We start from the raw sequence: 24,049 nt of genomic DNA on the forward strand, positions 1-24,049 counted from the left end.
GAGTTGGTCTCTATTAGAGTACTCATTTCTCCAATCTCAGTCGTGATTGGTTTAAAATCAACATAAAAGTCACTGATATAGGGCTTGCTAAACACATTCTCTGCAGTCCTATGAAGAGGAATTGTTGTATTATGTTAGAGGTTCCAAGACCTGTTTGTTCTGAACAAGAAATGGTTTGATGAAAACCCCCAATGGTGTTAGTATTTTCTGCCAGTCTTGCTCTGGACTGAAATCCATTTGTGACATTATCACAGTCTTTATTTTCTGTGGGACGGATACTTTTTTCTTTTTAACTTGACGGCCTAGTGTGGTACTCGGATGGTGTTGGCAGCCTTTAATTGTTAGCGCACTTCTTAAGAGCTGCCCAGATGGAGCAGTAGGAGAGAGCTGAGTTGTTCACACTGGCCAGGTACTGCTGGTCCTCTCCTACCACTGTTGTACAGTCCAGGACATTCTCCAGGGTTTTCTGTCAAATTCTCGTCTCACCAGGAATTGGTGATCGTCCTCCTGCGGGGATGTGGCACTGGGATGGGGTGTGGTACGGGTGGGGAGCAGGCGATGCTCTCCCCTTCCGCCTGAAAAGCAGAGACTGGGGGCCGGGAGATGGAGGCTGGAGGATCTGCTGTCACTTTTCACGAGGTGGTTTCTACTTCCAATCCTTCCAAACCTTTAGTGGGTAGAGGAGCTAGCAGCCAGGCTGCCTTGGATGGTCCAGCGGGAGGGGAAGGCTATGGAGCAGAAGCAGTCTCCAAGCCTGTCTTTTGTTTTGGTCAGTTCAGCATCACCTACCGGCCAAGAAACCTCTCCATGGAAGTAATTCCCTCTACCGCTATCGAATAGTTTCGCTTCACATGTTTTCTTTAATCAGAAATTTGTAGAACCACAGCTCCTCGATTCATTCTGATTGGGAGTTAGTTCTCAGACTCCAACCAGGGCAGAAGAGGCAGCTAATCATCTTTTGCTTTACCTACTACACATAACCGTGAGTTAGGATTCTTTCGCTGTAAAACCTCATCTTCCCATAAATGTAGGCTACTTTATTACAGGCTGAATGTAAGCAGGACCTCAGGTATGCAGTTTTGTAAATTACTTAGATTTATTACAATGTTTAGCTTTGAAATGTAAACACTACTTACTAAAAACTACTTACGTTTTTCTTTTTACGGTTACTTGCTACTATCATTACCGTAGGCTTCTATTTACGGAAAGGTTTATTTAAAAATACATTTATTTAGGAATAAAGGTGAGTCAGTTTAAAGAAAGCATTAATTACATAACCACACAAGTGGCTTGCAGATACAACAAAACCAGAGACACGGTGGAGGCCGAATCTGGAAAACAGGTTCCGCGGGGTGGTGGGGCGCTTGCGAGAAGTCTACGGAAGCCGGGAAGGCCAAGGACAAGGCTGGCGTTAACCAGAGCCCGGAGCAAGAGACGGCCCCGCCTCCCCGAGTGCGGCGCAGTGCGCAGGCGCGGCGGCGCCCCTCCGCGGGCCGCTGGGCTCACTGCGCACGCGCGGCCTCCGGCTTGGTCCCAGGTGGAGCTGTTTTAGCCGAGTTGGCGCCGCCGTGAGCCTCCGAGATGAGCGCGGCCGAGGCCGACCGCTGGGCTTGGCTGCTGGTGCTCAGCTTCGTATTTGGGTGCAATGTACTCAGGATCCTCCTCCCGTCCTTCTCCTCCTTCGTAAGTGGCTATCTGGCCTTCCAGGGGCCGGTGGGGTCGCCGCCCCAGCGTGCCGTAGACACAGGGGTCTCAAACTGGCCGCCCGACGGCCGGATTCGGCCTGCAGAGGCGTCTTGGTTGGGCCGTCCTGTGTTTTAAGGTGTTTTTGAGTGAGTTGCTTGCGTCAAGTCGCAACGCTTTACCCCCATATCCGGTTTTCTGGATTCTGGGGGAGAAAAAAAAGAGCCTGATAACGCTTGGCCACGTTTTCGCGTGGCAGCGGTCTGGAGTTCTCAGTGCCCTTCTGCCAGCCGCACTCATTTCCGTTGTTCTCTGGTTCCTGGGGGCGTCGAGCAGCCTCAGGCTGCTGGGGTGGGGGCGTGGGGAGGGCCGGTGCCTGCAGCACGGCGTCCGGGGCTCCGGGAAGTCTCGCCTTCTCGTGTGAAGTGCCCTGTGCAGGGTCCCTGGGGACGGGTCTCAGGATGCAGGGGTCCCCATTCTTGGGGCGGGAGGGGTTGGAGACAGTGTAGACTTAGAATCCCAGTGCTCTGTGATGTTTCTTGTACCCAGAGGAGCGACGGTCACTCGGGAGCACTCTCTGCGGGGCGTTTTGTCCATCATGAGTAATTTCCTCGTGTCCAGTCGCCACGGTTGCTGTGACTGTCATGCCATCTTCCTGTACCTCCCAGAGGAGGTGTGTTTGACTCAGAGTCTAGTAGTTGTCTTAAGACACCCAGCTAGTGATTGCTGGGGTGGAGGTTTGATCCTTGGTGTGTGATTCTCCGAGGTCTGCCCCTCTGCCTGTTGGAGCGTGAATAGGGGGTTTGGTGGCATATTTGATGGGAGGTGTGTGTGGAGAAGGTGAGGAGCTGTTCTCCGCGGAAGGGCGCCCTCTGTAGGCCGACAGTGGGAGTGAGGGGCTATCTGACTTAGGCCGAGACTCAAAGATGGGGTGCGCACACTGTACCAGTGTCCTGGGAACTCAGTTCTGCTTTTCTCTCCTGGTATAAATTGGTGGTGGTGGTGGGGTATATAAGACTAGACAGGGTTTCTACTTCTTTTTGTTCTACTCTACTGGTATCCATTGGGTGCCTGTTTTGTGTAAAACTCTGTTCTAGGACCTTATCACCCAAGTTGTCCTGAGCCAATTCTCTCTTAATCCCATCCCCCGTTGGGAATCTTTCCTGATGTTTCCTTGTATTTAAGATGGTGTCCGAAGTACTCAGCATTGCATAAAAGACCCTTGAAGAGTAGGCCCCAGCCCACTTTTCTTTTTTCTTATTTTTTAAAAATTGTGGTGAAATATACATAAGATTTACCATTTTAACCATTTTTAGGTGTACAGTTCAGTGGTACTGAGTGCATTCACATTGTTGTGCAACTGTTCATCACCCTTCGTCTCCAGAGCTGCAGCTTCCTAAACTGAGACTCTGTCCCAGGTAAACGTGGGGCGTTATCCACATGCCCCTTCCCCCAGTCCCTGGCAACCACCATTTTACTTTCCGTCTCTATGAATCTGACTCTTCTAGGCACCTCATATAAGTGAAATCATATAATATTTGTCCTTTTATGTCTGGCTTATTTCACTCAGCATAATGTCCTTAGGGGGTTCATCCCTGTTGCAGCCTGTGTTAGGATTTCTGTCCTTTATAAGGCTGAACAATATTCCACTGTATGTATATACCACATTTTGTTTGTTCATTCATCTTTTGATGGACATTTGGATTGTTTCTGCCTTTTGACCATTGTGAATAATGCTGCTAGAACATTCGTGTACGAGTGTTCATTCAAATCTCTGCTTTCAGTTCTTTTGGGTAAATACCCAGAAGTGGAATTGCTGGATCATATGGTAATTCTGTTTTTAATTTTTTTGAGAAACTGCTGTACTGTTTTCCACAGTGGCTGCATCATGTAAATTCTCACCAGCAATGCACAAGTGTTCCATTTTCTCTACATTCTCCAACACTTGTTATTTTTAGTTATTATTTTTCCTTTCTGGATAATAGCCATCCTAATGGATGCAAAGTGGCTTCTCTTTGTGGTTTTGAGTTGCATTTTCCTAATGATTAGTTATGTTGAACATTTGCTTATTGGCCATCTGTATATCTTTGAAAAACAGTCTGTTCAGGTCTGTGGCCCCTTTTCTAATGGGGCTGCAGCAGCTGTCCCTAGGGGAAGGGCACTCTCTGGAGGCCCACATCCAGTGTGAGTGGCTGCGTTTTTGTGGTTAAGTTAGGAGTTCTTTATATAGTCTGGATATTAGCTCCTTATCAGATATATGATTTGCAAACATCTTCTCCCATTCTGTGGGTTGCCTGCCCATCTTACTTGCAGTATCACTTCGATTCTTCCTATGTACCCCATCTCATTTCACCTTATATTGGAACCACACACACAAAACTAACCTCAATTGCTGAAAGAGGCTGTGTTGGTTTTGTATTCCTCTGTGAATTGTTCCTAGTTTCTCATAAGCTGAGGGGGAAGGAGGAGAGTGTTTGGGATGTGGCAGTGGCTGTAAATAAGAACTGTCATCACCTCTGGCTCCTTCACCAAGCTTTCACCAAACCTGTGTCCTGCAGCTAGCACACTCTCGTAAGAAGTTACTGCTGCAGTCTACACATGCACGAGGTTTGTGCCTTATCAGGGTGGCTGTTTGTCGTTCAGGTGAATGAGCACTGGGTTTGTCCTTGGACCTGTGTCACGTCCTTTGCTGCATCCTATGTAACCTCTCTAACCTCCAACCAGTTAGCCTTCTTAGACCCATTTTCCCTTGCTTGTAACACTGTCAGAATTGTTAGCCAGGTTCAGAAGGATAACATTATCCTGGCAGAGTACAGTTGCTGGTGTTCCAACAGGGAAAAGTAATAAAGAGATATGGTTTGTGTTGAGGGTCAGTGAAAAGCTGTAAGGAACGCGCTGGTCCCGTGTAGGGTAAAATGCTGCTGCTTCTCGACCCTTACAGGCTGCCCCATTACAGCGCTGATCTGAGGATGCACGTGGGAAAGACTCCAGTGAGGATCAGTTTGACTGGGAACGGGCCATGTCCCCTGCACCTCAGACTGTAGCCTTCCTTCCAGGGTTTCCGAAGCTTCTTCCCTTCAGTCAGAGCAGGGAAGGGGCGCACCTTCCCATTTGAGGAAGTCTCTCAAGTTCAAGAAGTCCTCTCCCAGCAGAGTGCTGCAAGGTCCTGGGATGGGACCTCAGCCAAATACTGGGGTAGGGGCTGGGTGCCTGGGTAAGGACGCCCAGTCCTCGGCGTTGACTTGGTTAGAATTTTCCTGCGAGTTCTTTCATGTTTCCTTTCCAGCCACAGGACGCATTTGCAATCCAGCACAACCAAAGGCGGAGGCAGAGGGGACAAAGACCACCTTGCGGAGCGCCCCCCTCCGTGGCCGGAGGCGCGCTGTGCAGGCGCCCCGGGCCCCAGGACGGCGTGGCCGAGGGCGGGCGGAGCTCCTAGTTAGCCATGTGCCCTGCGCAGGCGTGCCAGGGCCGATGCGCTGGAGGGCGGCCTGCGGGTTGCGGAGAGATGCGTGCACTGCGCAGGCGCCCTAGGACTGGTGTGGCGGAGGGAGGGGTGAGGGTCCGGGCGAGGCTTGTGCCCTGCGCAGGCGCCCCAGGACCTACGTGCCGGAGGGCTGCCTGCGCGTCCCCGAGAGCCGCGTGCGGTGCTCAGGCGCCAGGGGCCACTTCCTCACAGACCCCCTGCTTTGCAGACCTTGAGCGTGGGTGCAGCGCAGGCTGTCCTCTGGGACTTGGTGTGTGGGACTGGCCGCCACTTTTGTGTTTGACAACTTCAAAATCACTTAACTTGCTGCTCTAAAAAAGGGGCCGCTTCCCTTTTCTCTTTAGGGGCCTGGGCCACTGAGGTGAGGGGTGGACACTGCAGGGCCTGCCGCTGCGGGCCTTGCTGAGACCCTCCCCGTTTCCAGGGAGCACGGTCGCCTAGAGAGTTCTTGCTGTGGACCAGCATGAGCCCCAAGTGCTGTTTGAGGAGGTGACAGGGGCGGCGAGGGGGGTTGAGTGCGCACGAGCAGGTGTGGCCTGGCAGATGCGGACTCCCCCGTGCCGGGGACCAGGGCTGCGAGGAGTGGGCCCGACTTGGCCGATCCTGGCTGAGGGGCATGTGGGGTTGTTCTGGGCCTTGGGCCCTTCCCCGGGTGAGGGCTCTCCCTGCGGTGTTAGGGACACGCCTGAGCCGCCATTCCCAGGGATGCCGGCTGTGTTCCGGGAGGGAGGAGCCTTTGGGCTGTAAATGTCGGGCACGATTTTCAGATGGGACTGGTCCAGAGAGTTGCCAGCCATTGAGTGGGGGAGTGAGGATTTGAACAACCCCAGTGCCACCCAAGTCCTGGCATTTTGTTGGCAGAGGGAGTGTCCAACTTGGACAGGATCAGAGCGTGACTGAGGAGGACACTGTGATCTCACACAGGCAGAGGGCCAGCGTCTGGGGACAAGAGAAGCAAAGGATTGGTTCTGCCCTTGTTTTCTCTCCAGATTCTCCCACCGGATTTTTTTTTATGATAAGCAAATTTATTTGTTTGTTTGTTTGTTTATTGATTGATGGCTTGCGGGATCTCAGTTCCCTGACCAGGATTTGATCCTGGCCAGCAGGCAGTGAAAGTGCCAAGCCCTAACCACTGGACCTCTGGGGAATTCCCTCACTGATCTTTAAAAACTTATTTTCTTTTCTGCTTTAGAATTACTTGTGGACCCATCTCCAGGTGTTTGAAAAACCATACCCTACACAGTTTATCAGCTTCTGTCAAGTGGGAGATTTAATACACCTTTGAGTACATAAAAACTTCAGGGGACTTCCCTGGTGGCACAGCGGTTAGGAGACTACTGAAGCCTGAGCGCCTAGAGCCCGTGGTCCACAACAGAAGAAGCCACCGCAATGAGAAGCCCGTACCCTGCAAGGAAGAGTGGCCCCCGCTCGCCGCAACTAGAGAAAGTGCTCATGCAGCAACGAAGACCCAACGCAGCCCAAAAAAACAAATTAAAAACCTCATAGAAATTAAAAAAAAAAAAAGACTTAAGATATATATTTTAAAAATTTATTTATTATATTTATTTATTTTTGGCTGCTTTGGGTCTTCGTTGCCGTGCGCGGGCTTCTCATTGTGGTGGCTCCTCTTGTTGCGGAGCACGGGCTCTAAGCGCGCGGGCTCAGTAGTTGTGGTGCGCTGGCTCAGTAGTTGTGGCTTGCAGGCTCTTGAGGGCAGGCTCAGTAGTTGTGGTGCACTGGCTTAGTTGCTGCGTGGCATGTGGGATCTTCCCGGACCAGGGCTCAAACCCGTGTCCCCTGCATTGGCAGGTGGATTCTTAACCACTGTGCCACCAGGGAAGCCCCAGATGTTTATGTCTTAAAAATTAATATTGGGACTTACCTGGTGGTCCAGTGGCTAGGGCTCCATGCTCCCAGTGTAAGGGGCCCAGGTTCGATCCCTGGTTGGGGAACTGGATCCCACATGCCGCAACTAAGACCTGGCGCAGCCAAATAAATAAATATTTAAAAAAATTAATATTAAGAACATTTAAAAAATTCAAATCTCCTTAAATCTTACATTTCAATTCATAATTCTAGTATATTTTAACAGTTATTTGTAAGGAGGTCTTGGATTAATGTTGGTACCTATTTGCAAACTTAAAACACTTCCAAATTTTCTTTTTTTTTACTTGTAGATGTAATATATTCATTTTTTCTTCAAGCGCTGCATTTCCTAATTTTAACCACAAATCTCTTCAGTTCCCCTCAAGTTTATTCTCCTGCCCTCACTCACTTTCCACTCCTGAGTAACCATTTTTGGCCTTTCCAGTTTTTAATTGTTTTATGTACAGCGTACCTCGGAAATATTGCGGGTTTGGTTCCAGGCTACTGCAATAAAGTGAATATCGAAGTAAAGTGAGTCACATGCAATTTCTGGCTTCCCAGTGCATAAAAAAGTTACGTTTACACTAGAGTCGATTAAGTGTGCAATAGCATAGCATTGTGTAAAAAAAGTGTACGCGCCTTAATTAAAAAATTGTTTATTGCTAAAAAATGCTAACCATCATCTGAGCCTTTAGTGAGTTGTAGTAGTAACATCACAGATCGCTAATCAGGGAATACCCTGCTGATCCAGTGGTTAGGACTCTGCCGTTTCACCGCTGAGGGCTGGGATTCGATCCCTGGTCCAGGAACTAAGGTCCCGCAAGCCCCGTGGTGTGGCCTAAAAAAAAAAAAATCACTAATCAAAGAACACCATGACAAATATAACAATAATAAAAAAGTTTGAAATATTATGAGAACTGCCAGAATGTAACACAGAGACGTGAAATGAGCAAATACTGTTGGAAAAATGGTGCCAATAAACTTGGTTGTTGCAGGGTTGCTACAAGCCTTCGATTAAAAAAATCTGTGAAGCACAGCCTGTATTCTCTATAATGCTATGTACGTAATGTGTTTGCCCCTCTATTTCTTTTTTTTTTTTTTGATTTATTTTTCGCTGCGTTGGGTCTTTGTTGCTGTGCGAGGGCTTCTCATGTGGTGGCTTCTCTTTTTGCGGAGCATGGGCTCTAGGCGCGTGGGCTTTGGTAGTTGTGGTTCACGGGCTCAGTAGTTGTGGCTCGCGGGCTCTAGAGCGCAGGCTCAGTAGTTATGGCACATGGGCTTAGTTGCTCTGCGGCATGTGGCATCTTCCTGGACTAGGGCTCGAACCTGTGTTGCCTGCATTGGCAGGCAGATTCTTAACCACTGCACCACCAGGGAAGTCCCCCCTCTATTATCTTTTTAAATCCTAGTTGTTTTTTTTTTTTTGCGGTATGCGGCCCTCTCACTGTTGTGGCCTCTCCTGTTGCGGAGCACAGGCTCCGGACGCGCAGGCTCAGCGGCCATGGCTCACGGGCCCAGCCGCTCCGCGGCATGTGGGATCTTCCCAGACCGGGGCACGAACCCGTGTCCCCTGCATTGGCAGGTGGACTCTTAACCACTGCGCTACCAGGGAAGCCCTAAATCCTAGTTTTAAGAGTCAGGTTTATTGACGTGTAATTTGCATTCAGTGAAATTCACTTCTTGTACATGGGCAGTTTGATGAGTTTTGGCACACTTAATCAGGGTAACCACTGAAACAATCGAGGTAAAGAATATCTCCATCACCTCTGAAAGTCCTTTCCCCACCCTGCACCTGTTTTTTTAAAATCAAATTAAAAAAAAATACACCTTTATTTGCATTTTTGGCTGTGCCTCACTGTTTCACATGGCATTCGGGAATCTTAGTTCCCGGACCAGGGATCGAACCCACGCCCCCCTGCAATGGAAGCGCAGAGTCTTAACCACTGGATCGCCAGGAAGTCCCTGCCCCTGTCTCTTGATTTACAAAGTTTAAGCAGCATCTATGAACTCCTTGCTCTTTAAGATGATTCTGTGATTTTTAAAGATAATTTGGTGCATTCCTGTTTTCTGCCCTAGGGTGGATCTGGCTAGAGTGTATGTCCTTGGCCAGCTCGAACTGAAGAGTCACCCTACTGTGCACCAGGCAGGGGGGATCAGGGGCTAGAGGAACAGACTGATTTATTGTGCACCAGCTATGTACCAGTACAGGGAAATATATTAATATAGTTTATTAATGTATCTTTATTAATATATTTTTAAGAATGTGAAACAAACACAAACGTGCAAAAAAAGTTATCCATTCATTAGAAAGAGCTGGTTTTGTTTCCTGAACCATTTGAAAGTAAGTTGTCAACCCGAGTGCCCTCTTTCCCCAGTATATTAGTGTATAAACAGTGGCCTTGGCCGCAGTACAGCTGTCAGGTACAATCCTCCTGTCACGTTCAGGGTTTCCTCGTCCCAGTGACGTCCTTTGTAGCAGAAGGACCCCAGTCAGCACCATGTATAGCGCATACTTGTCATGTCTCTTCAGTCTAGAAGGAGTCTTGGTCTTGCCTTGAATTGCGAGGATGACATTTCTGAATGTCGCAGGGCAGTGACTTTGCACAATGGCCTCCTGTGGACATCTTTGTCCAGTGTTTGGCGAGGATGTCACATAAAGGATGCTGTGTTCTCTTTGCATCTCACCAGATACCGTGGGCGTTGATTTGGGGAGGTACACTCATCACTCCAGGTCAGTCCCTGAGGAATTCTCAGTCCCCTACGAGGTCGCCCGTGGACCTCCCCGCGCTGGTGCGAGTGTGGTCCCCTTGCTCTCCCCTCGCTCTCCTGGGACCCTCACCTGTCCCGGTGGGTTGTTAGGCGCTACCTGGCAGCCACTGCATGTGTAGCCCGGGCCGCTGGTGGTGTCCTGGCCGGTGTGTGTGTCTGTGGGGGGGCGTCTGGGGACGGTGCGGGCAGCTGTCCTCACACTTGGGTCCCCTCCACTGTCCGGGCGGCCAGGAGGGCGCCTGGGCCGGTCGTGTCCCACGTGGGGCCTGGCAGTCAGAGGCTCCTCTTCACAAACATTTACGTCTGTTATTTCATCTGTCTGTGTATCTATGGAAAACCACGAGGTCACACCTGTGCCTCCAGTTCTCATCCAGTCCCACGGGATTTATTCTGGTTCTCTCCCGATGCATGTTTCTCACTCCCTTTTCTCACAGTGAGAAAACTGGCTCACGGTATCCTCGGTAGGTGTCCGTGACTTGTGCAATCCTTTGTAACTCGCCTTCGGCCTCCACCACCACCTCCTCTTGTCACGTGTGCCCCTCCTGCTGTGGGACCCCGACTCTCACACCAGGCAGCCCCTCTGCGGGAATGCCCTCTTCACCCGCCATCGCTTCATCCCTGACCGCCGGCACTCCCCTTGCTCGGCCCACCTAATTTAGCACAGAATTCTACAGGAATGAGGGGCGTGCACGGTCCTTGTCACCTGAATGAAGCTCTGGGGATGGAATCAGTTTTCACCCTGTAATCACAATTTTGCAGTAAAAGTGAAGGATACATACATTTGTGCTGTAGCAGTCCGTGGGCATATCTGCAGAAGGAAAAACGTAACTGAATAAAGACTCACGGGGCGGGGTGGGGTTGGGGGGAGTTTTCGTTTCTGTGGTCGGGGGCAGCAGGACCGGGACCGGGCAGCAGAGCCTGGCCGTGGGGGTAAAGGGCAGCTGCAGGAGGCAGGAGGCAGCAAGCGGATGGGGGAGGGGGTGGGGGAGAAGGCTGATCCCGGCTGCCACCTCCACCAGATGTCCAGGGTGCTGCAGAAGGACGCGAAGCAGGAGTCACAGATGCGAGCAGAGATCCAGGGCATGAAGCAGGAGCTCTCCACCGTCAGCATGATGGACGAGTTCGCCAGATACGCCAGGCTGGAGAGGAAGATCAACAAGATGACTGATAAGCTCAAGACTCACGGTACTGTTCTCGTGTGTGGCGTGGGAAGCTTCGTACGAGCCGATTAACAGAGAAATCTTTATAGAAAGAGGCACGGCACATGTGCTTTGATCTTTGAGGTTCTGATGCTGACAGAGACTTTTAAGTTGTCTAGAAGAGACCCAGTAATAATAATTGTTACTTTCTCCTTATTTGCTGGTGAACCTTTGCTTTCTAAACACAGAAGCCTGGGGACTTCCCTTGTGGTCTAGTTGTTAGGACTCGGCACTTTCACTGCTGTGGGCCCGGGTTCGATCCCTGGTCCGGGAACTAAGATCCCGCAAGCCGAGAGTCATGGCCAAAAAAAAAAAAGAACAAAAAAAAAAACACGCAACCACACAGAAACCTCTAACATCTTTGATTTTCTTCATTCTCTGTAGGTTGACATTTTCAAATTCAACACTTTTCTGAGAGAAGCCTAGAAAAATCTCATGGTGGATTCCCAGGAGCTTTTGTGAATGCTCTAAAAAATGCCCAGCAGTGTCCTTATCCAAGTGTAGACCTCAGGCTGGGGATCAGGTCTTACTCAGCTTTATGTTTGCCACCGTTCCTAACAGTCTCCTCTGATGGATAGGAGGTCAGCTTGTGTGCTGAGAGAGTGCATGGCTAGTAAAACATGCACAGGGGCCTGCCCAGGCCTGAGACAGACCTGACTCCCACTTATGGATTAGTGTGCTGTGTGGTCTGGGAAATCCAGGAAGAAAAAGGTAGTCCCGTTGGTAAGTGCCTCGTAAAAGAACCTCTGATTTAGATGAATAGCTTTAAGAGTTTTTAAAATTAAAGCTTCAAATCTCATAATCTGTGGGTGATTCTATTTTAAATAATGGCACAGTGGGTGACTTCTAAGAAATTCTATTTTATATTTTCTAAGTGTGTGTGTGTGTGTGTGTGTGTGTGTGTGTGTGTATTTTGTTTGTTTGCTTTTTGGCTGTGCTGCACAGCTTGTGGGATCCTAGCTCCCCAACCAGGGATCAAACCCAGGCCCTCGGCAGTGAGAGTGCAGAGTCCCAACCACTGGACCATCAGGGAACTCGCTTTTCTAAGTATATTGAGCAGATGTTACATACATAGTTAGAAAATAGTTTATGAGAAGAAATAACATTTCTGTGTGCTTGAATATCTTCTTCATTTTTTTTAAGGACTGATACCATTTCATCCTGTTTTTCCTTTCAGTGAAAGCACGGACAGCTCAGTTGGCCAAGATAAAATGGGTTATAAGTGTTGCTTTCTACATATTGCAAGTAAGTGTCCTATTCTGTCACCTGGGGTCGTTGAAGTTGGTAACGGACTGTCCTCCAGAACCATGTGGCCCAGAATCCGGGCCTGGGAATTCAGGCTTTTCCACTTACAGCTGCTGTGCTGTGTGGTCCTGCTAGCGTGTAACTCTGAACACTCTGTGAATTTCTATGTTAGACTAAAATGAAGCCTTTGTTTCTCTTAGTCTCTTTTAGCCTTTGTCTTTTAGAGTTGTTAAATGTTGGGATTTTTTAGCAGATGCGCTTCTCTGGAGTTCTTTCATTTTGCCTTTGTTTCAGTGCAGTGTTGGGAGCCTGGGGGTGTATGGAGTGAGAGAGCTTATTTAGACATTGTATTTTCTAAGGTGGTCAGTGACTGTGGCCGTTGCCTGTCACCTGGTGTGCAGACGTGTAGGTGATGTGTAGATGTCTGCTCTCAGGCAGGGAACACGTCATTCTCACGTCAGTCCAAGACCTTTGATTCCCAACTTTCTTACCTGGGGGATGTTTACTTGTCCCATTTGCTGCTGCTTCCTTCAGCCGAGGGTGTGGAAGTGCCGCTCGCACACTTAGTGGCTGCTGTAAACGGTCTCCGAGTTTCAGTCCTATGTGTGATCTTTCCTGGGGGAAAAGGTTTGCGCCCAGCTCCCCAAAGCCCAGGTGGTTTGGGTTTGTGTGAGGACATTGATCCTGAGGCGTTGTCACTTTGGTGCGAGAGCGGTTTCACAGGGAGAGGAGTTGAGCAAGCCGCGCTCTGAGGTCCGATCGCTCGAGTGGCACGTTCAAGGCCACGAAGGGGATGGAAGACAGCTGCCCGAGCGCTGCTGGGAAAGGAGGAGAGGGCAGGCAGCGCTTCTCGTCCCGCCACTTAACCTCGCAGAGGGCTCACCTCTGCACTTGGGTGTGTGGGTGAGAGCGGTAGCTAGTTTTTCAAGGATCTGAGAGGCGTGAGATCACTTTTGTCACTGATAAGGTGTAGTTAGCGTAAGCTGGCTGCCTAGAGGAGGTGCTCAGTGAGGAAAGAACACTTACGCTGGGGGAGACCTTGGTTACTCTGTCAGCTAATTTGATAGTGTGTATATGCTGGCTGTGAGGACTGGATGGGTAGGGTTTGAGGTCACCGATTTGGAGAGTTTCCTTGGTTTGTTTCCATGTTTCCTCGTCTTCCGTGGTGATCGGTTGTGTGCCTGGCGGGATGTTTCCACTCACCAGCCGTGTCTTTGCAGGCTGCCCTGATGGTCACACTCATCTGGACGTACTACTCTGTCCCTGTGGCCGTGGTGCCGAGTAGGTGGATAACTCCACTAGACCGCCTGGTAGCATTTCCCACTGGAGTGGCAGGTACGCGGGCGCTGGCAGACGCGGTGGGAGAGCGTGGCCAGGTTGACCTAGGGGCGTGTGGCGGGAGGTTCGGTCAGCTGAGCTCAGCCTGACGCTCACAGTGAGAGCTCTGCGTCTCCGCCTCACACAGGGCTTGCAGCAAAGGAGCTGACGTCTAGAGAACTTACGTGTCCAGTGTCACCGAAATGTGAAGTAGCAGGGCTACAGTTCAACCCAAGCCTGCCTCCGTGATCCAAGCCCAGTACCTGGGGTCTGATACCCCGTTTATTGAAACATCACCTCTGGTTCCCAAATTCTGTGACTCCTTTTCAATTCACGCTATGCTTAGCCCCTCTTAGCATTGCCTGCTATTGGCCATTCTTTGACTTCTGAAAGAATTTCTTTTGGGTGTTAAAATTAGTACATGTCATCGTAGAATGATTAGAAATATAAGAAAAGACTTTTAAAAAGACTCTGTAGCTGTGGAGAAGCGCTCTTAACATTGTAGTATATTTTTTCCAGTCTTCTATTTATTTTTGTATGGTTAAGGTTATCTGGCACATACAATTTTTTACCCCTCTTATTATGTAAGCCTTTTTCCACATCAGTAAATTTCTTCAGAGTAGAGACGGACGTGCTGCTGGCTGTGCTGAGAGGGCAGCTTAATAAATTTCTTTATTAAGGAATTTTGAATAGCTGTTCTTCATTTGGATGTGTCATAATTTACTGATTTCCCTGTTAAACGATATTTATTTAAGTCCCCAGTTTTTGCTGTAGAGATGATGCTGCAGTACACATCCTGGTCAGCCAGTCTTTGGTTGTGATTTGTGATCATGCTGGAGGTGAATTGCTAAGTCAAAGGGATGACCGTGTCAAAGATTTCCAATTTAGCCAGGCCCCTTCCTTCCCCTCCCCCTCCCTCTTCCCAGACGCAGCCAGGATTGTTGTAGCTGGTGGCTCTCAGTGTTGCTGAGCCGAGGAGCCAGAGGCCACCCTTCCGGGCATCTTGTGGCCTCTCTTCCTGTCTCTCAGCATCAGTGGGGCAAGAAAGGTATGGGTAAACATTCCTTCGTGCTTGTAATGCTTCGGTGGGAAGGGAAAAACAGATCATCCTACAGGGTGGTCTCACAGTCTATTAATATCATAAATAATGATGCGCATCCCTCTGGCAGGAAAGATAAATTCAAATCATTGTTTGTTGTTTTGAATAGTTCCTGCTTAGTAAAGAAGGCAGCTCTGTGAATCAGTAGAAAGTCTGTGGGCTTCCCTGGGGGCGCAGTGGTTAAGAATCTGCCTGCCAATGCAGGGGACACGGGTTCGAGCCCTGGTCTGGGAGGATCCCACACGCCACGGCGCAGCTAAGCCCGTGCGCCACAACTACTGAGCCCGCGCTCTAGAGCCTGAGAGCCACAACTACCGAAGCCCATGCGCACCTAGAGCCCGTGCTCCGCAACAGGAGAAGCCACTGCAATGAGAAGCCCGCGCGCCGCAACAAAAGAGTAGCCCCCGCTCGCCACAACTAGAGAAAGCCTGCGTGCAGCAACGAAGACCCAGAGCAGCCCCCCCCCCCCAAAAGTGATCAGTTTGAACCCAGGAAACACAAACTTGATGTTAGCCCAACACTACTCAGAAAGGACTGAAGTGCTCTATTTCCTAGAAGTCAAAGGTAGCAGAGGCAGGAAGTGTGGGCGGAACTCCTGGCATGCTCTCATGTTGCATTTCTTTATTTTTAGGTGGTGTTGGAATTACCTGTTGGATTTTAGTCTGTAACAAAGTTGTGGCCATTGTGCTTCACCCTTTCAGCTGAAAAAGAAGATGAATTTGGCTACAGCACTTTCAAAAACGAATTTTCACTGAGGAGATTACAAATCTGATTTATACTGTTTTATTGTTTTTTGTTTTATTTTTGTTTGCTTGTTTGTTTAAAAAAGGAAACACAAGCCACAGGTTAGTTGTTGTTGTTGAACGTGTTTGTTCTTGGACTTCATGTTGAGATTCTTAGAAGAATCACAGTTTTGTACATTTGTTGTGAGCCATGGAGGTCAGTCTCGTGTGTACCAGCCAGCATGGCACCAGACTTGTGATAAGAAGTGTGTGACATTATGGGCTACATGTTGTTACTTGTGATTTGCACTCTCGGCATATTTTAAAGGTCACATTGCCAACTGGAAAGTCAAACTTTTCTAATAACTTAAGTACTTTAAAGACTTTGTGCTATTTTTAATCCAGATTAGAAAGTAACTTAATTTTAATACTACTACTAGAATTTGAAAATTTGTTTTTTAATCTCATGCTGTACTACCGGGAGAATAACACTAATTGACATTGCTTGTGCTTTTTCCTTCCTAAAATGTCATTTGTTGGGCAAGCCTTTGGATGGTATTATCCACTTATTTGAAGCTGTTAACTTTTCATTACTGTGTTTTATAAATGTATTCATGAGCCCATAATGCATTGTTTTGTGTTTGAACTGTGTGTTTTATATTTAATGTATTTCTAATGAAGGGTATTTTTAAAGCATTTAATATTTATGCTCTGTAGAATGGAACAAACTTAAAAAACAAACTGGGAAGCCTGATTAAGTTAATTTCAACGGCTACATGTTTGCCCCGTCAAGTATAATTCTGCTCAGTATTTTTAAAAACACTTTTTTCTAATTACAATCTTGCAAGTGCTTGTGTGACTTCCTTCCTTACGGCCACTTACTTGCTATGACCGATCGGTTGCAGAGGGCCTGAAATGATCACTAAGTGGGCCACAGCCCTGTGAAGCGAACTTCTAGCACGAGTGTTTAAAAGATCACTTTTGTATCCTTGTGTTCCCTGACGGTGTGATAGTAAGTTCGTTATTACTTTTGGTAATCGAGCTGTGTAGAGACGGAGCACTGTGCTGCTTTAGTTGATGGTCACAGAGTGGGTTTTGGGTTCCCCTCGTCACTCAGACTCACCCGGCCCCAGGCTGTTGCAGCTCTGGGAGAGGATGCAGAACTGGGAATACAGCTGTATTTACAGCAAACACCAGTGTCCAGCATCCAGTCACCTCACAGGTACGTTTTAGCCACAGAGGATGAGCAGATGACCTGCCGAGGACATGATAGCAGCAGAAGGAAGCTTTGGGGTCTTGGGCCCCTTCGAGGCCGCAGGCCCTACGTGATTCGTGAGCTGTGGCGTGAATGGCAGGTCACGCAGTCAACAGTCGGGTGGCCAGGTACGCGCACTGTGGACCATCCTGGGATCTCTAATTGGTGCAAGTCTCCCTGACAAGACCCGTATTTATCTCCTAAGGATATGTTCTTGCAATTAATACTGCAAGATTTTTGACAGATTTTATTGAGGCTAGAGGAAAAGATTTATAATTCACAGCTGTTCACTTTTTCCACATACATTAATAATTTGTGAAGATGAAATAAGGGGAATTTAAATGTCCGTCACATTTCACATTCTTGTGGTTTTTGAAAAATGGTGTGTTTTTATTTCTTTCTTTCTTTCTTTATTTTTGGCTGTGCAGTGGCTTGTGGGGGATCTTAGGTCCCTGACTAGGGATCAAACCTGTGTCCTCTGCAGTGGGAAATCCCTGGTGTTTGTTTTTAAATAGGTAGTAAACGTGGCACTGAATTCAAAAGATACAGAAAGGGATGTGATGAAAGTACATCTTCTGACCTTCTACTGTCGTGTCACCCATTTTTCCACTATTACTAGTTTCTTTATGATTCTTCCCATGGTATTCCATACATTTATGAATATCGATGTACGTGCTTTTAAAATAGCTTTTAAAAAGTAATACCTAGGGCTTCCCTGGTGGCGCAGTGGTTGAGAGTCCGCCTGCTGCGGAGTGGCTGGGCCCGTGAGCCATGGCCGCGGAGCCTGTGCGTCTGGAGCCTGTGCTCTGCAACGGGAGAGGCCACAGCAGTGAGAGGCCCGCGTACCAAAAAAAAAAAAAAAAAGAAAAACCTAAAAAAAAACCCCACAAAAACTGTTTGCTTTTTTTTTTTTTTTTTTAAATCCTACCTGGAAAGTACGGAAAAGGAGTGAGGAAGCAAAGTCTCCTGTGATTCCACAGAAGTGGGACGACTGGTGTTAACATTTGTGCTTTTCGCTCTTTTCTAAAATTTTATGGATAGCTGTAGGTTTTGTGTTTCTATTTAAAATTACTGGGTATAGTTTATAGATTCATGTGAGAATAGACATATGTTTGATTTAAAATACATCCAAAGTGGGCTTCCCTGGTGGTGCAGTGGTTGAGAATCTGCCTGCCAGTGCAGGGGACACGGATCCGATCCCTGGTCTGGAAGATCCCACGTGCCGCGGAGCAACTAAGCCTGTGCGCCACACCTACTGAGCCTGCGCTCTAGAGCCCGCGAGCCACAACTACTGAGCCCACGTGCCTAGAGTCTATGCTCCGCAACAAGAGAAGCCACCGCAACTAGAGAAAGCCCGCGCGCAGCAACGAAGACCCAACGCAGCCAAAAATAAAATAAAATAAATAAATATATAAAAATACATCTAAAGCTCTCATCATGCCAGTTTTGTTTGCTTTATATTTATGGTGAGTCAAGCAGGGAAATCCTTATGTACAAACCCGCAGTCATTTGTGTATGGGGTTAATACAGTTGTTCTGTTGCCAGGGCAAGTGGGTGGAATGCTAGCTCAGCTAGTTTCCTCTTCCCCGACCTGCCCAGACTTTGTGGCCTCCCATGGTTTTTCTTACACATACATAGCTCTGTGTGTGTGCGTGTGGTGTGCACGCTGGCCTCTCCTGTCCAATCTATTTATATTTTATTGGACCTTGAAGCCTTCTCTGACTTTTATTATTTAGGTAATAGTGATTTCTTTTTTCTTCCCTTCCTCGTCAGAACATCTTAAGTAATATCCATATGACTGCTCTGTCAACTAATTTTGTATTGACTTGTGGTGTCTGTTGTGTGTTTTTATTTCTTATGTTTTAGATACTTTTGTGATAAAGGGTTTTCTGTCGATGCTGCAAGTGCCTTTAGGGCCAGAGACTGTTCCTTAGACTTTTTTATACCCCTCCCAGCGTGTTAAGTTAGTACCCAGGGATATGTAACTTGAAAAAAAAAACACATAATGGTTTTCCACTAGGGCCACGTATACCTTTTACAGGGAGTACATTTTCATAGTTGGGGCGTTACCAGTTAACAGGGAAATTTTCTAGGGTGCTGTTTTCTTACAAGTCCTTCGTGACAGAGCCTTTTGGTGGTGTCACAAGATTTAAAGCTCTGTGTGTAGTTGGTTTGCCCACCATGTGGATCGCAGGGCAGACGGTTCATTTTCTCTCTGGGTTCACTATTGTTTGTGTGGGTCAGCTTTTCTGCCTGCATGTTTGGAATGTAAAGTGTATGCATCCCTCTTTCAACACTCAGAATACTGAGTCTTGCTGCTGAGTTCAATCTTCTTTTTTTTTTTTTAATTTTTAAACGTGTCACTATTTAAAAATTTTTTTTATAAATTTATTTTATTTATTTATTTTTGGCTGCATTGGGTTTTCATTACTGTTTTGGGTCTTTGTTGCTGCGGCGAGCCGGGGTTACTCTTGGTTGCAGTGCGTGGGATTCTTATTGCAGTGGCTTCTCTTGTTGCGGAGCACGGGCTTCAGTAGTCGCAGCACAGGGCTCAGTAGTTGTGGCTCATGGGCTCTGGAGCACAGCCTCAGTAGCTGTGGCCCATGGGCTTAGTTGCTCCACGGCACGTGGGATCTTCCGGACCAGGGATCGAACCTGTGTCCCCTGCATTGGCCAGGCGGATTCTTAACCACTGTGCCACCAGGGAAGTCCCACATCTCTTGTTTTGAAGCTATTATAAATGGGATTGTTTTAAATTTTCATTTCAGATTGTCACAAGTGTACAGAAGTTGATTTTTGTACATTGATCTTGTTTTATGTAACCTTCAGAACTCATTTAGCAATTCAACAGTTTTTTAGTGGATTCCATAGGATTTTCCATGTAAAAATCATGTAATCCGTGAATATAGGTAGTTTTACTTCTTCCTTTCCAATTAATGCCTTTTATTTCCTTTTTGCCTAATTGCTCTGGCTGGGATGTTTGGTGTGATGCTGAGTAGAAATGATGAGTGTGGAATTACTGCCTTTTTCCTTATCTGGTTTGGTATCAAGGTTCTGCAAGCCTCATAAGAATGGGTTGGAGAGTGTTCCTCCTTCTATATTCTGGACTAGATTGCTTAAGATCTGAATTATTTATTCTTTGAATATATGATGAACTTGCTTGTAAAAACTTGCTTGGGTTTTCTCTTATTTTTATTGGAAGATTTTTAACTACTGATTTCAGTGTCTTAATAGTGATTCTGGGGTTATTCAGTTTTATATTTCTTCTTGAGTCATATTAGGCATGTCAGGGTAGGGATTTATCCATTTCTTTTCAACTTTTAAATATATTGGGATAGAATTTTTGTGAATACTCTGTAGGTGGTAGAAAATACACGTTTTAAAGTTTTGGGGGTATGGCTTCTGTATATGTCCATTAGGTCGGGCTTACCAGTTGTCTTATTCAAATCTTTCTCTTTACTGCTGTTCTTTTATTTCCTGAGCCATCCATTACTGAGAAAGGTATATAAAAGTCTGCCATTATGATGCAGACTTGTAGTTATGTCAATTTTGCTTTATGTTTTTAAGTTATTGTTAAATGTATGCATGTTTAGAACTCATACAGCTTCCTGGTGGATTGAACTCTTTGTTGCGTTATAGTAACCTGTGTTATCTCTAGCAATAATTTTTGCCTTCAGGTCTTTTTTTTTTTTTTTTTTTTTTTTACACCAACTTTCATTTGGATGGTATTTGCCTGGCAGACCTTTTCTCACCCTTTGACTTTCTGTATCTCAGTGGCTTAGATATGTGTATAAAGAGCACATGGCTGTGTTTTAAAAATCCAATCTATATTGTCTTTTAATTAGAACATATAGCCCATTTACACTTATTGAAATTACTGATATATTTGGATTTATGTCATATTATTTTGTACTTTTATTTTTGTTTGTATTCGTTCCACTTTCCTGTTTTCTTTTTCCTCCTTATTTGTTGTTTTAGGAGAACCTACAGTTCTTTCCTCCCTCTGCGTTTCTCCTCTGTCCCCTTTACAACACACACACAATACTTGACCCCTGACACTTCTGATCACCAAATGCGTGTGGGTTTTACCCCATAACAAGCAGTTCTCTGGGACACCAGCTGGGTGTTCAACAGCTTAACTCAGTTCTGATACTCTTTGACCTGGAGATGGCATCAGATCCCACAGGTTGAGGGCTCAGTCCCACAAGACTGCCTTCCTCCCCCTTCCCCTTCCCCCCCACGTCAGCTGCCAGCCCCAAGTCCAGGTTGTCACCTGTGCTTCTGAACGACCAGCTAGAACTCAGAGGTTCCCACGACCCCCTCCTCAGCTTCGATTAATTTGCTAGAGCAGCTCACAGAACTCAGGAAAACCATTTACTTACTGTTTACCAGTTCATTATAAAGGATGGGATAAAGGACACAGGTGCACATCCAGAGGAAGAGAAGCACAGGGCAAGGTATGTGGGGAGGGGCGGGAGATTCCTTGCCCTCTGGGCACACCGGTCTCCTCAGATCTTCATGGGGTCACCGACCCGGAAGCTCCCCAACCCTGTACTTTTGGGATTTTATGGAGGCTCCATCATGTAGGCATGTTCGATCATTAACTCCATTTTCAGCCTCTCCCCCTCTCAAGACAGTGGGGTGCGGAGCTACAGTCTAAGCTTCTAACCAGGACCAGCCCCCACCCAGGAGCCATTCAGGAGCCCGCCAAGAGTCGCGTTCTTAGGACAAAAGACACTCCTGTCACCCAGGAAATGACAAGGGTTTTAGGAGCTCTGTGTCAGGAACTGGGGTCAAGGATGAAATACTAGAACCAAAGATGCACCTGGTGGTCTCATCACTCAGTTACCAGGTTTCAGGAGCCCTGTGCCGAGAACTGGGGGCAGAGACCAATACATACACTCTGTTATCTCACAATTACCTTTTGTTTTTCACATCCCTCTCGCCCATACGTGTTGAAGTTATTTGACTTTCGCTATAGTGCTTATACTAGAAAATTGATCAGTGCTTAAAATATTCTTCTCTCCTCATCAGCACTGTAAGACTCACAGCAATTTAGCTCCAGTCTTTCCCTCCCGACGCATATGCTACTCTTGTCATAAACCTATGTGATAGATACGTGATACTTTAGCTATATCTTACTTTTTTGTAACCCCACGAGTTGTATAAAACGGTAATGTTCTCTTAGAATTACCAGTCTCTTGCATACGAGACCTTTTATCTCAAATCACTTTCCTCCTGCTTGAAGTTTATCTGTTAGAACAGGGTTAACAAACCACTATTTGCAAAATCAGGGAGCAGCTGGACTTGGCCTATAGGCTCAAGTGTGTTTATTTTATTGGAACTCAGCCATATCCTGAGGTGTCCGGGCTTATTGAAATTATCCCTTTGATATGCATCTTTACTATCTAGGGCCTGTGTCCTGTTTTTCTCCATCCTGAATCCCCTCAGCAGTCAGGGGCAGCTGCAGTGGCTGATGGTTTTCTGGCCACAGCATCCTTCGTTTAGTGAAACGGCAGGCGGCATTCTCTGTCCACAGTGTAATAACGCTGATATGTGAAGTCTTCATAGATCTGACCCAGATATCTGTTGTTCCTGTTGGTTCTTATAACACCTTGTTTTCTTGTGTCTTTCTCTGACCTCTCTAGGGGAATTTCTTGAGGCCTGGATTAAAGGTAGTTTCTTCCGGAGAGGGTTTGCATCTCAACTGCCCTGGGGGTACTACCAGCCTAAATCGCTTTAAACTTTAAATTACAGAGACCGGGTAACCCAATTTCAGGCTCTCCGACAGGATGAGGGCTGATTATGGTCAACAGAGTTTAAGTTTGGTAGCTCACTCAGGTTGGATGTCCCTGTTTGTGGGAGGGACCTCTTCTTAGGCCCTTACTTAGGCTGGTTTTGTCCCCTGGGTTTTGTCCTGGAGGCTTTTTGGGCGCTCAGCAAATGCCCTGTCGTATCAGTAGACAAAGAATGTTGCAGCCATCATGCCATCACAATACAGCTTCCCTGAAGGTGAGCCCTGAGGGAACTCAGGATGGAAACAGGATGCCCACCATCAAGCTGTCCGCCACTGCAGCTCCCCCCGCTCCAAGGGTGCACCCTGAGGAGACTCAGGATGGGGAAACACAGGCTCCTGGCCCCGGACAGAACAGGTGCACATCAAAGGAATGATTTCAGTGAGCCCAGACTTGCATCTTCCCATACACAGAAAAGCACTAAATTCCTTAACTTGAGACGTCTGGTTTTCTTTAATAGTAATCTTTTGATGTTCCTATTACCTGGTCTTTGCTGCAAAAACTCCTGTATATCCTGGCCCCCCCTTTGCCTCTTCAGAGCAGTCCCTCAGAGCCATCTGAGATGCTGTGTCCTGGGCTTAGGTCTTCAATTTTGTCCGCCGAATAAAACACAACTCTCAATTTTTAGTTTGTTCATTTTTTTTTTTTTCAGTTGACAGCCCATTAGGTGAGCTGACTTCAGAGCTCTGTTTACCTGCCTCCCTGATGCCCACTTTCCTGAGTCTTTACCAGCTGAACAACTGATTAAAAAACATGTTTGTATAGTTAATATGGCATTTTTAGCTTTTTTACAGCAGGAGTGCCAGAGTACCTTCTCTACCAGACTACAGGAAATGGATCTCTTGTTTTTATTTTGAAACCTTTTTTCCTCCTGATTACAAGGTCATGTTCATTATAGAAAATCATAGTAAAAAAAAAATTACCAAGAATAAATTTAAAAATTGGCCACAGTCTCATTCCTCAGATATAAAAAGTTAACATTTTAATTTATTACCCCGCAACTTCCTATGCATATAATTTTTTTTTTGCATATAATTTTTTAAACAAGATGACCAGAAGGTAACAGGCTTAGATTATATTTCAATAGCTAGTCTGTACAAAAGCACTTTTAATTTTTTATTTTAAGTTTTAATTTTTTTGGGCCGTGCCCCTCATGGCTTGTGGGATCTTAGTTCCCTGACCAGGGATTGAACCCGGGCCTTCTGTCAGTGATAAGTGTGGAGTCATAACCACTATACTGCCAGGGAATTCCCCAGAAGCACTTTTAGACTGCTCTGATTTAATGTTATCATTTGTGCTTTTGTTGTGAGCAGGCATAAGAAAAGATCCCTTGAAAAATCCTCCATCTGCTATAAAGCAGGAGTAGGCATTGAAATATTATAATATTACTCTGTACACCATTTCTAAATCCTTTTAGTACATTTCTCTAGAATTTTGAGCTTGGTAGTTGTGTCATTTCATGTGTATTTGTGTATCTCCCCACGTTACGCCTCTGAGAATTCTAACTCTCCTCCCTCCCTCTCTCCCCTTCTTTCCTTCTCTCTCTCTCTCTCTTTTTTTTTTCCACTGTGGTTTTCATAAAGATCAAAGCTTATGCCAATTGTAGTATTTA

At 46.8% G+C, this 24,049-nt stretch overlaps 1 protein-coding gene across 6 annotated transcripts; it reads left to right on the forward strand.

Moving 5' to 3' along the window:
* The first annotated feature begins 1,541 nt into the window (after nucleotides 1–1,541).
* Nucleotides 1,542–16,239, forward strand: GET1 (guided entry of tail-anchored proteins factor 1). Of its 6 annotated transcripts, none has more exons than XR_003004969.1 (6): nucleotides 1,542–1,683; nucleotides 10,825–10,990; nucleotides 12,182–12,249; nucleotides 13,470–13,584; nucleotides 14,493–14,614; nucleotides 15,297–16,239. XR_003004969.1 is itself a non-coding variant. In XM_024758251.1 (6 exons), exons 1-5 carry the CDS (start codon nucleotides 1,582–1,584, stop codon nucleotides 13,813–13,815), a joined length of 552 nt encoding a protein of 183 aa, XP_024614019.1. In that variant the 5' UTR covers nucleotides 1,542–1,581; the 3' UTR covers nucleotides 13,816–13,834; nucleotides 14,493–14,587. The 6 variants fall into 6 exon arrangements, 5 of the variants coding, with proteins under 5 accessions (XP_024614019.1, XP_024614020.1, XP_024614018.1 ...); XM_024758251.1 differs by lacking the exon at nucleotides 15,297–16,239 and adding an exon at nucleotides 13,715–13,834 and having other exon boundaries at nucleotides 14,493–14,587; XM_024758253.1 differs by lacking the exons at nucleotides 14,493–14,614; nucleotides 15,297–16,239 and adding exons at nucleotides 3,000–3,101; nucleotides 13,715–14,249 and having other exon boundaries at nucleotides 1,577–1,683.
* Nucleotides 16,240–24,049: the final 7,810 nt, after the last annotated feature.

This window comes from Neophocaena asiaeorientalis, unplaced genomic scaffold (genome assembly GCF_003031525.2).
Source record: "Neophocaena asiaeorientalis asiaeorientalis breed wild unplaced genomic scaffold, Neophocaena_asiaeorientalis_V1.1 scaffold45, whole genome shotgun sequence".
Classification (NCBI taxonomy): Eukaryota; Metazoa; Chordata; class Mammalia; order Artiodactyla; family Phocoenidae; genus Neophocaena; species Neophocaena asiaeorientalis.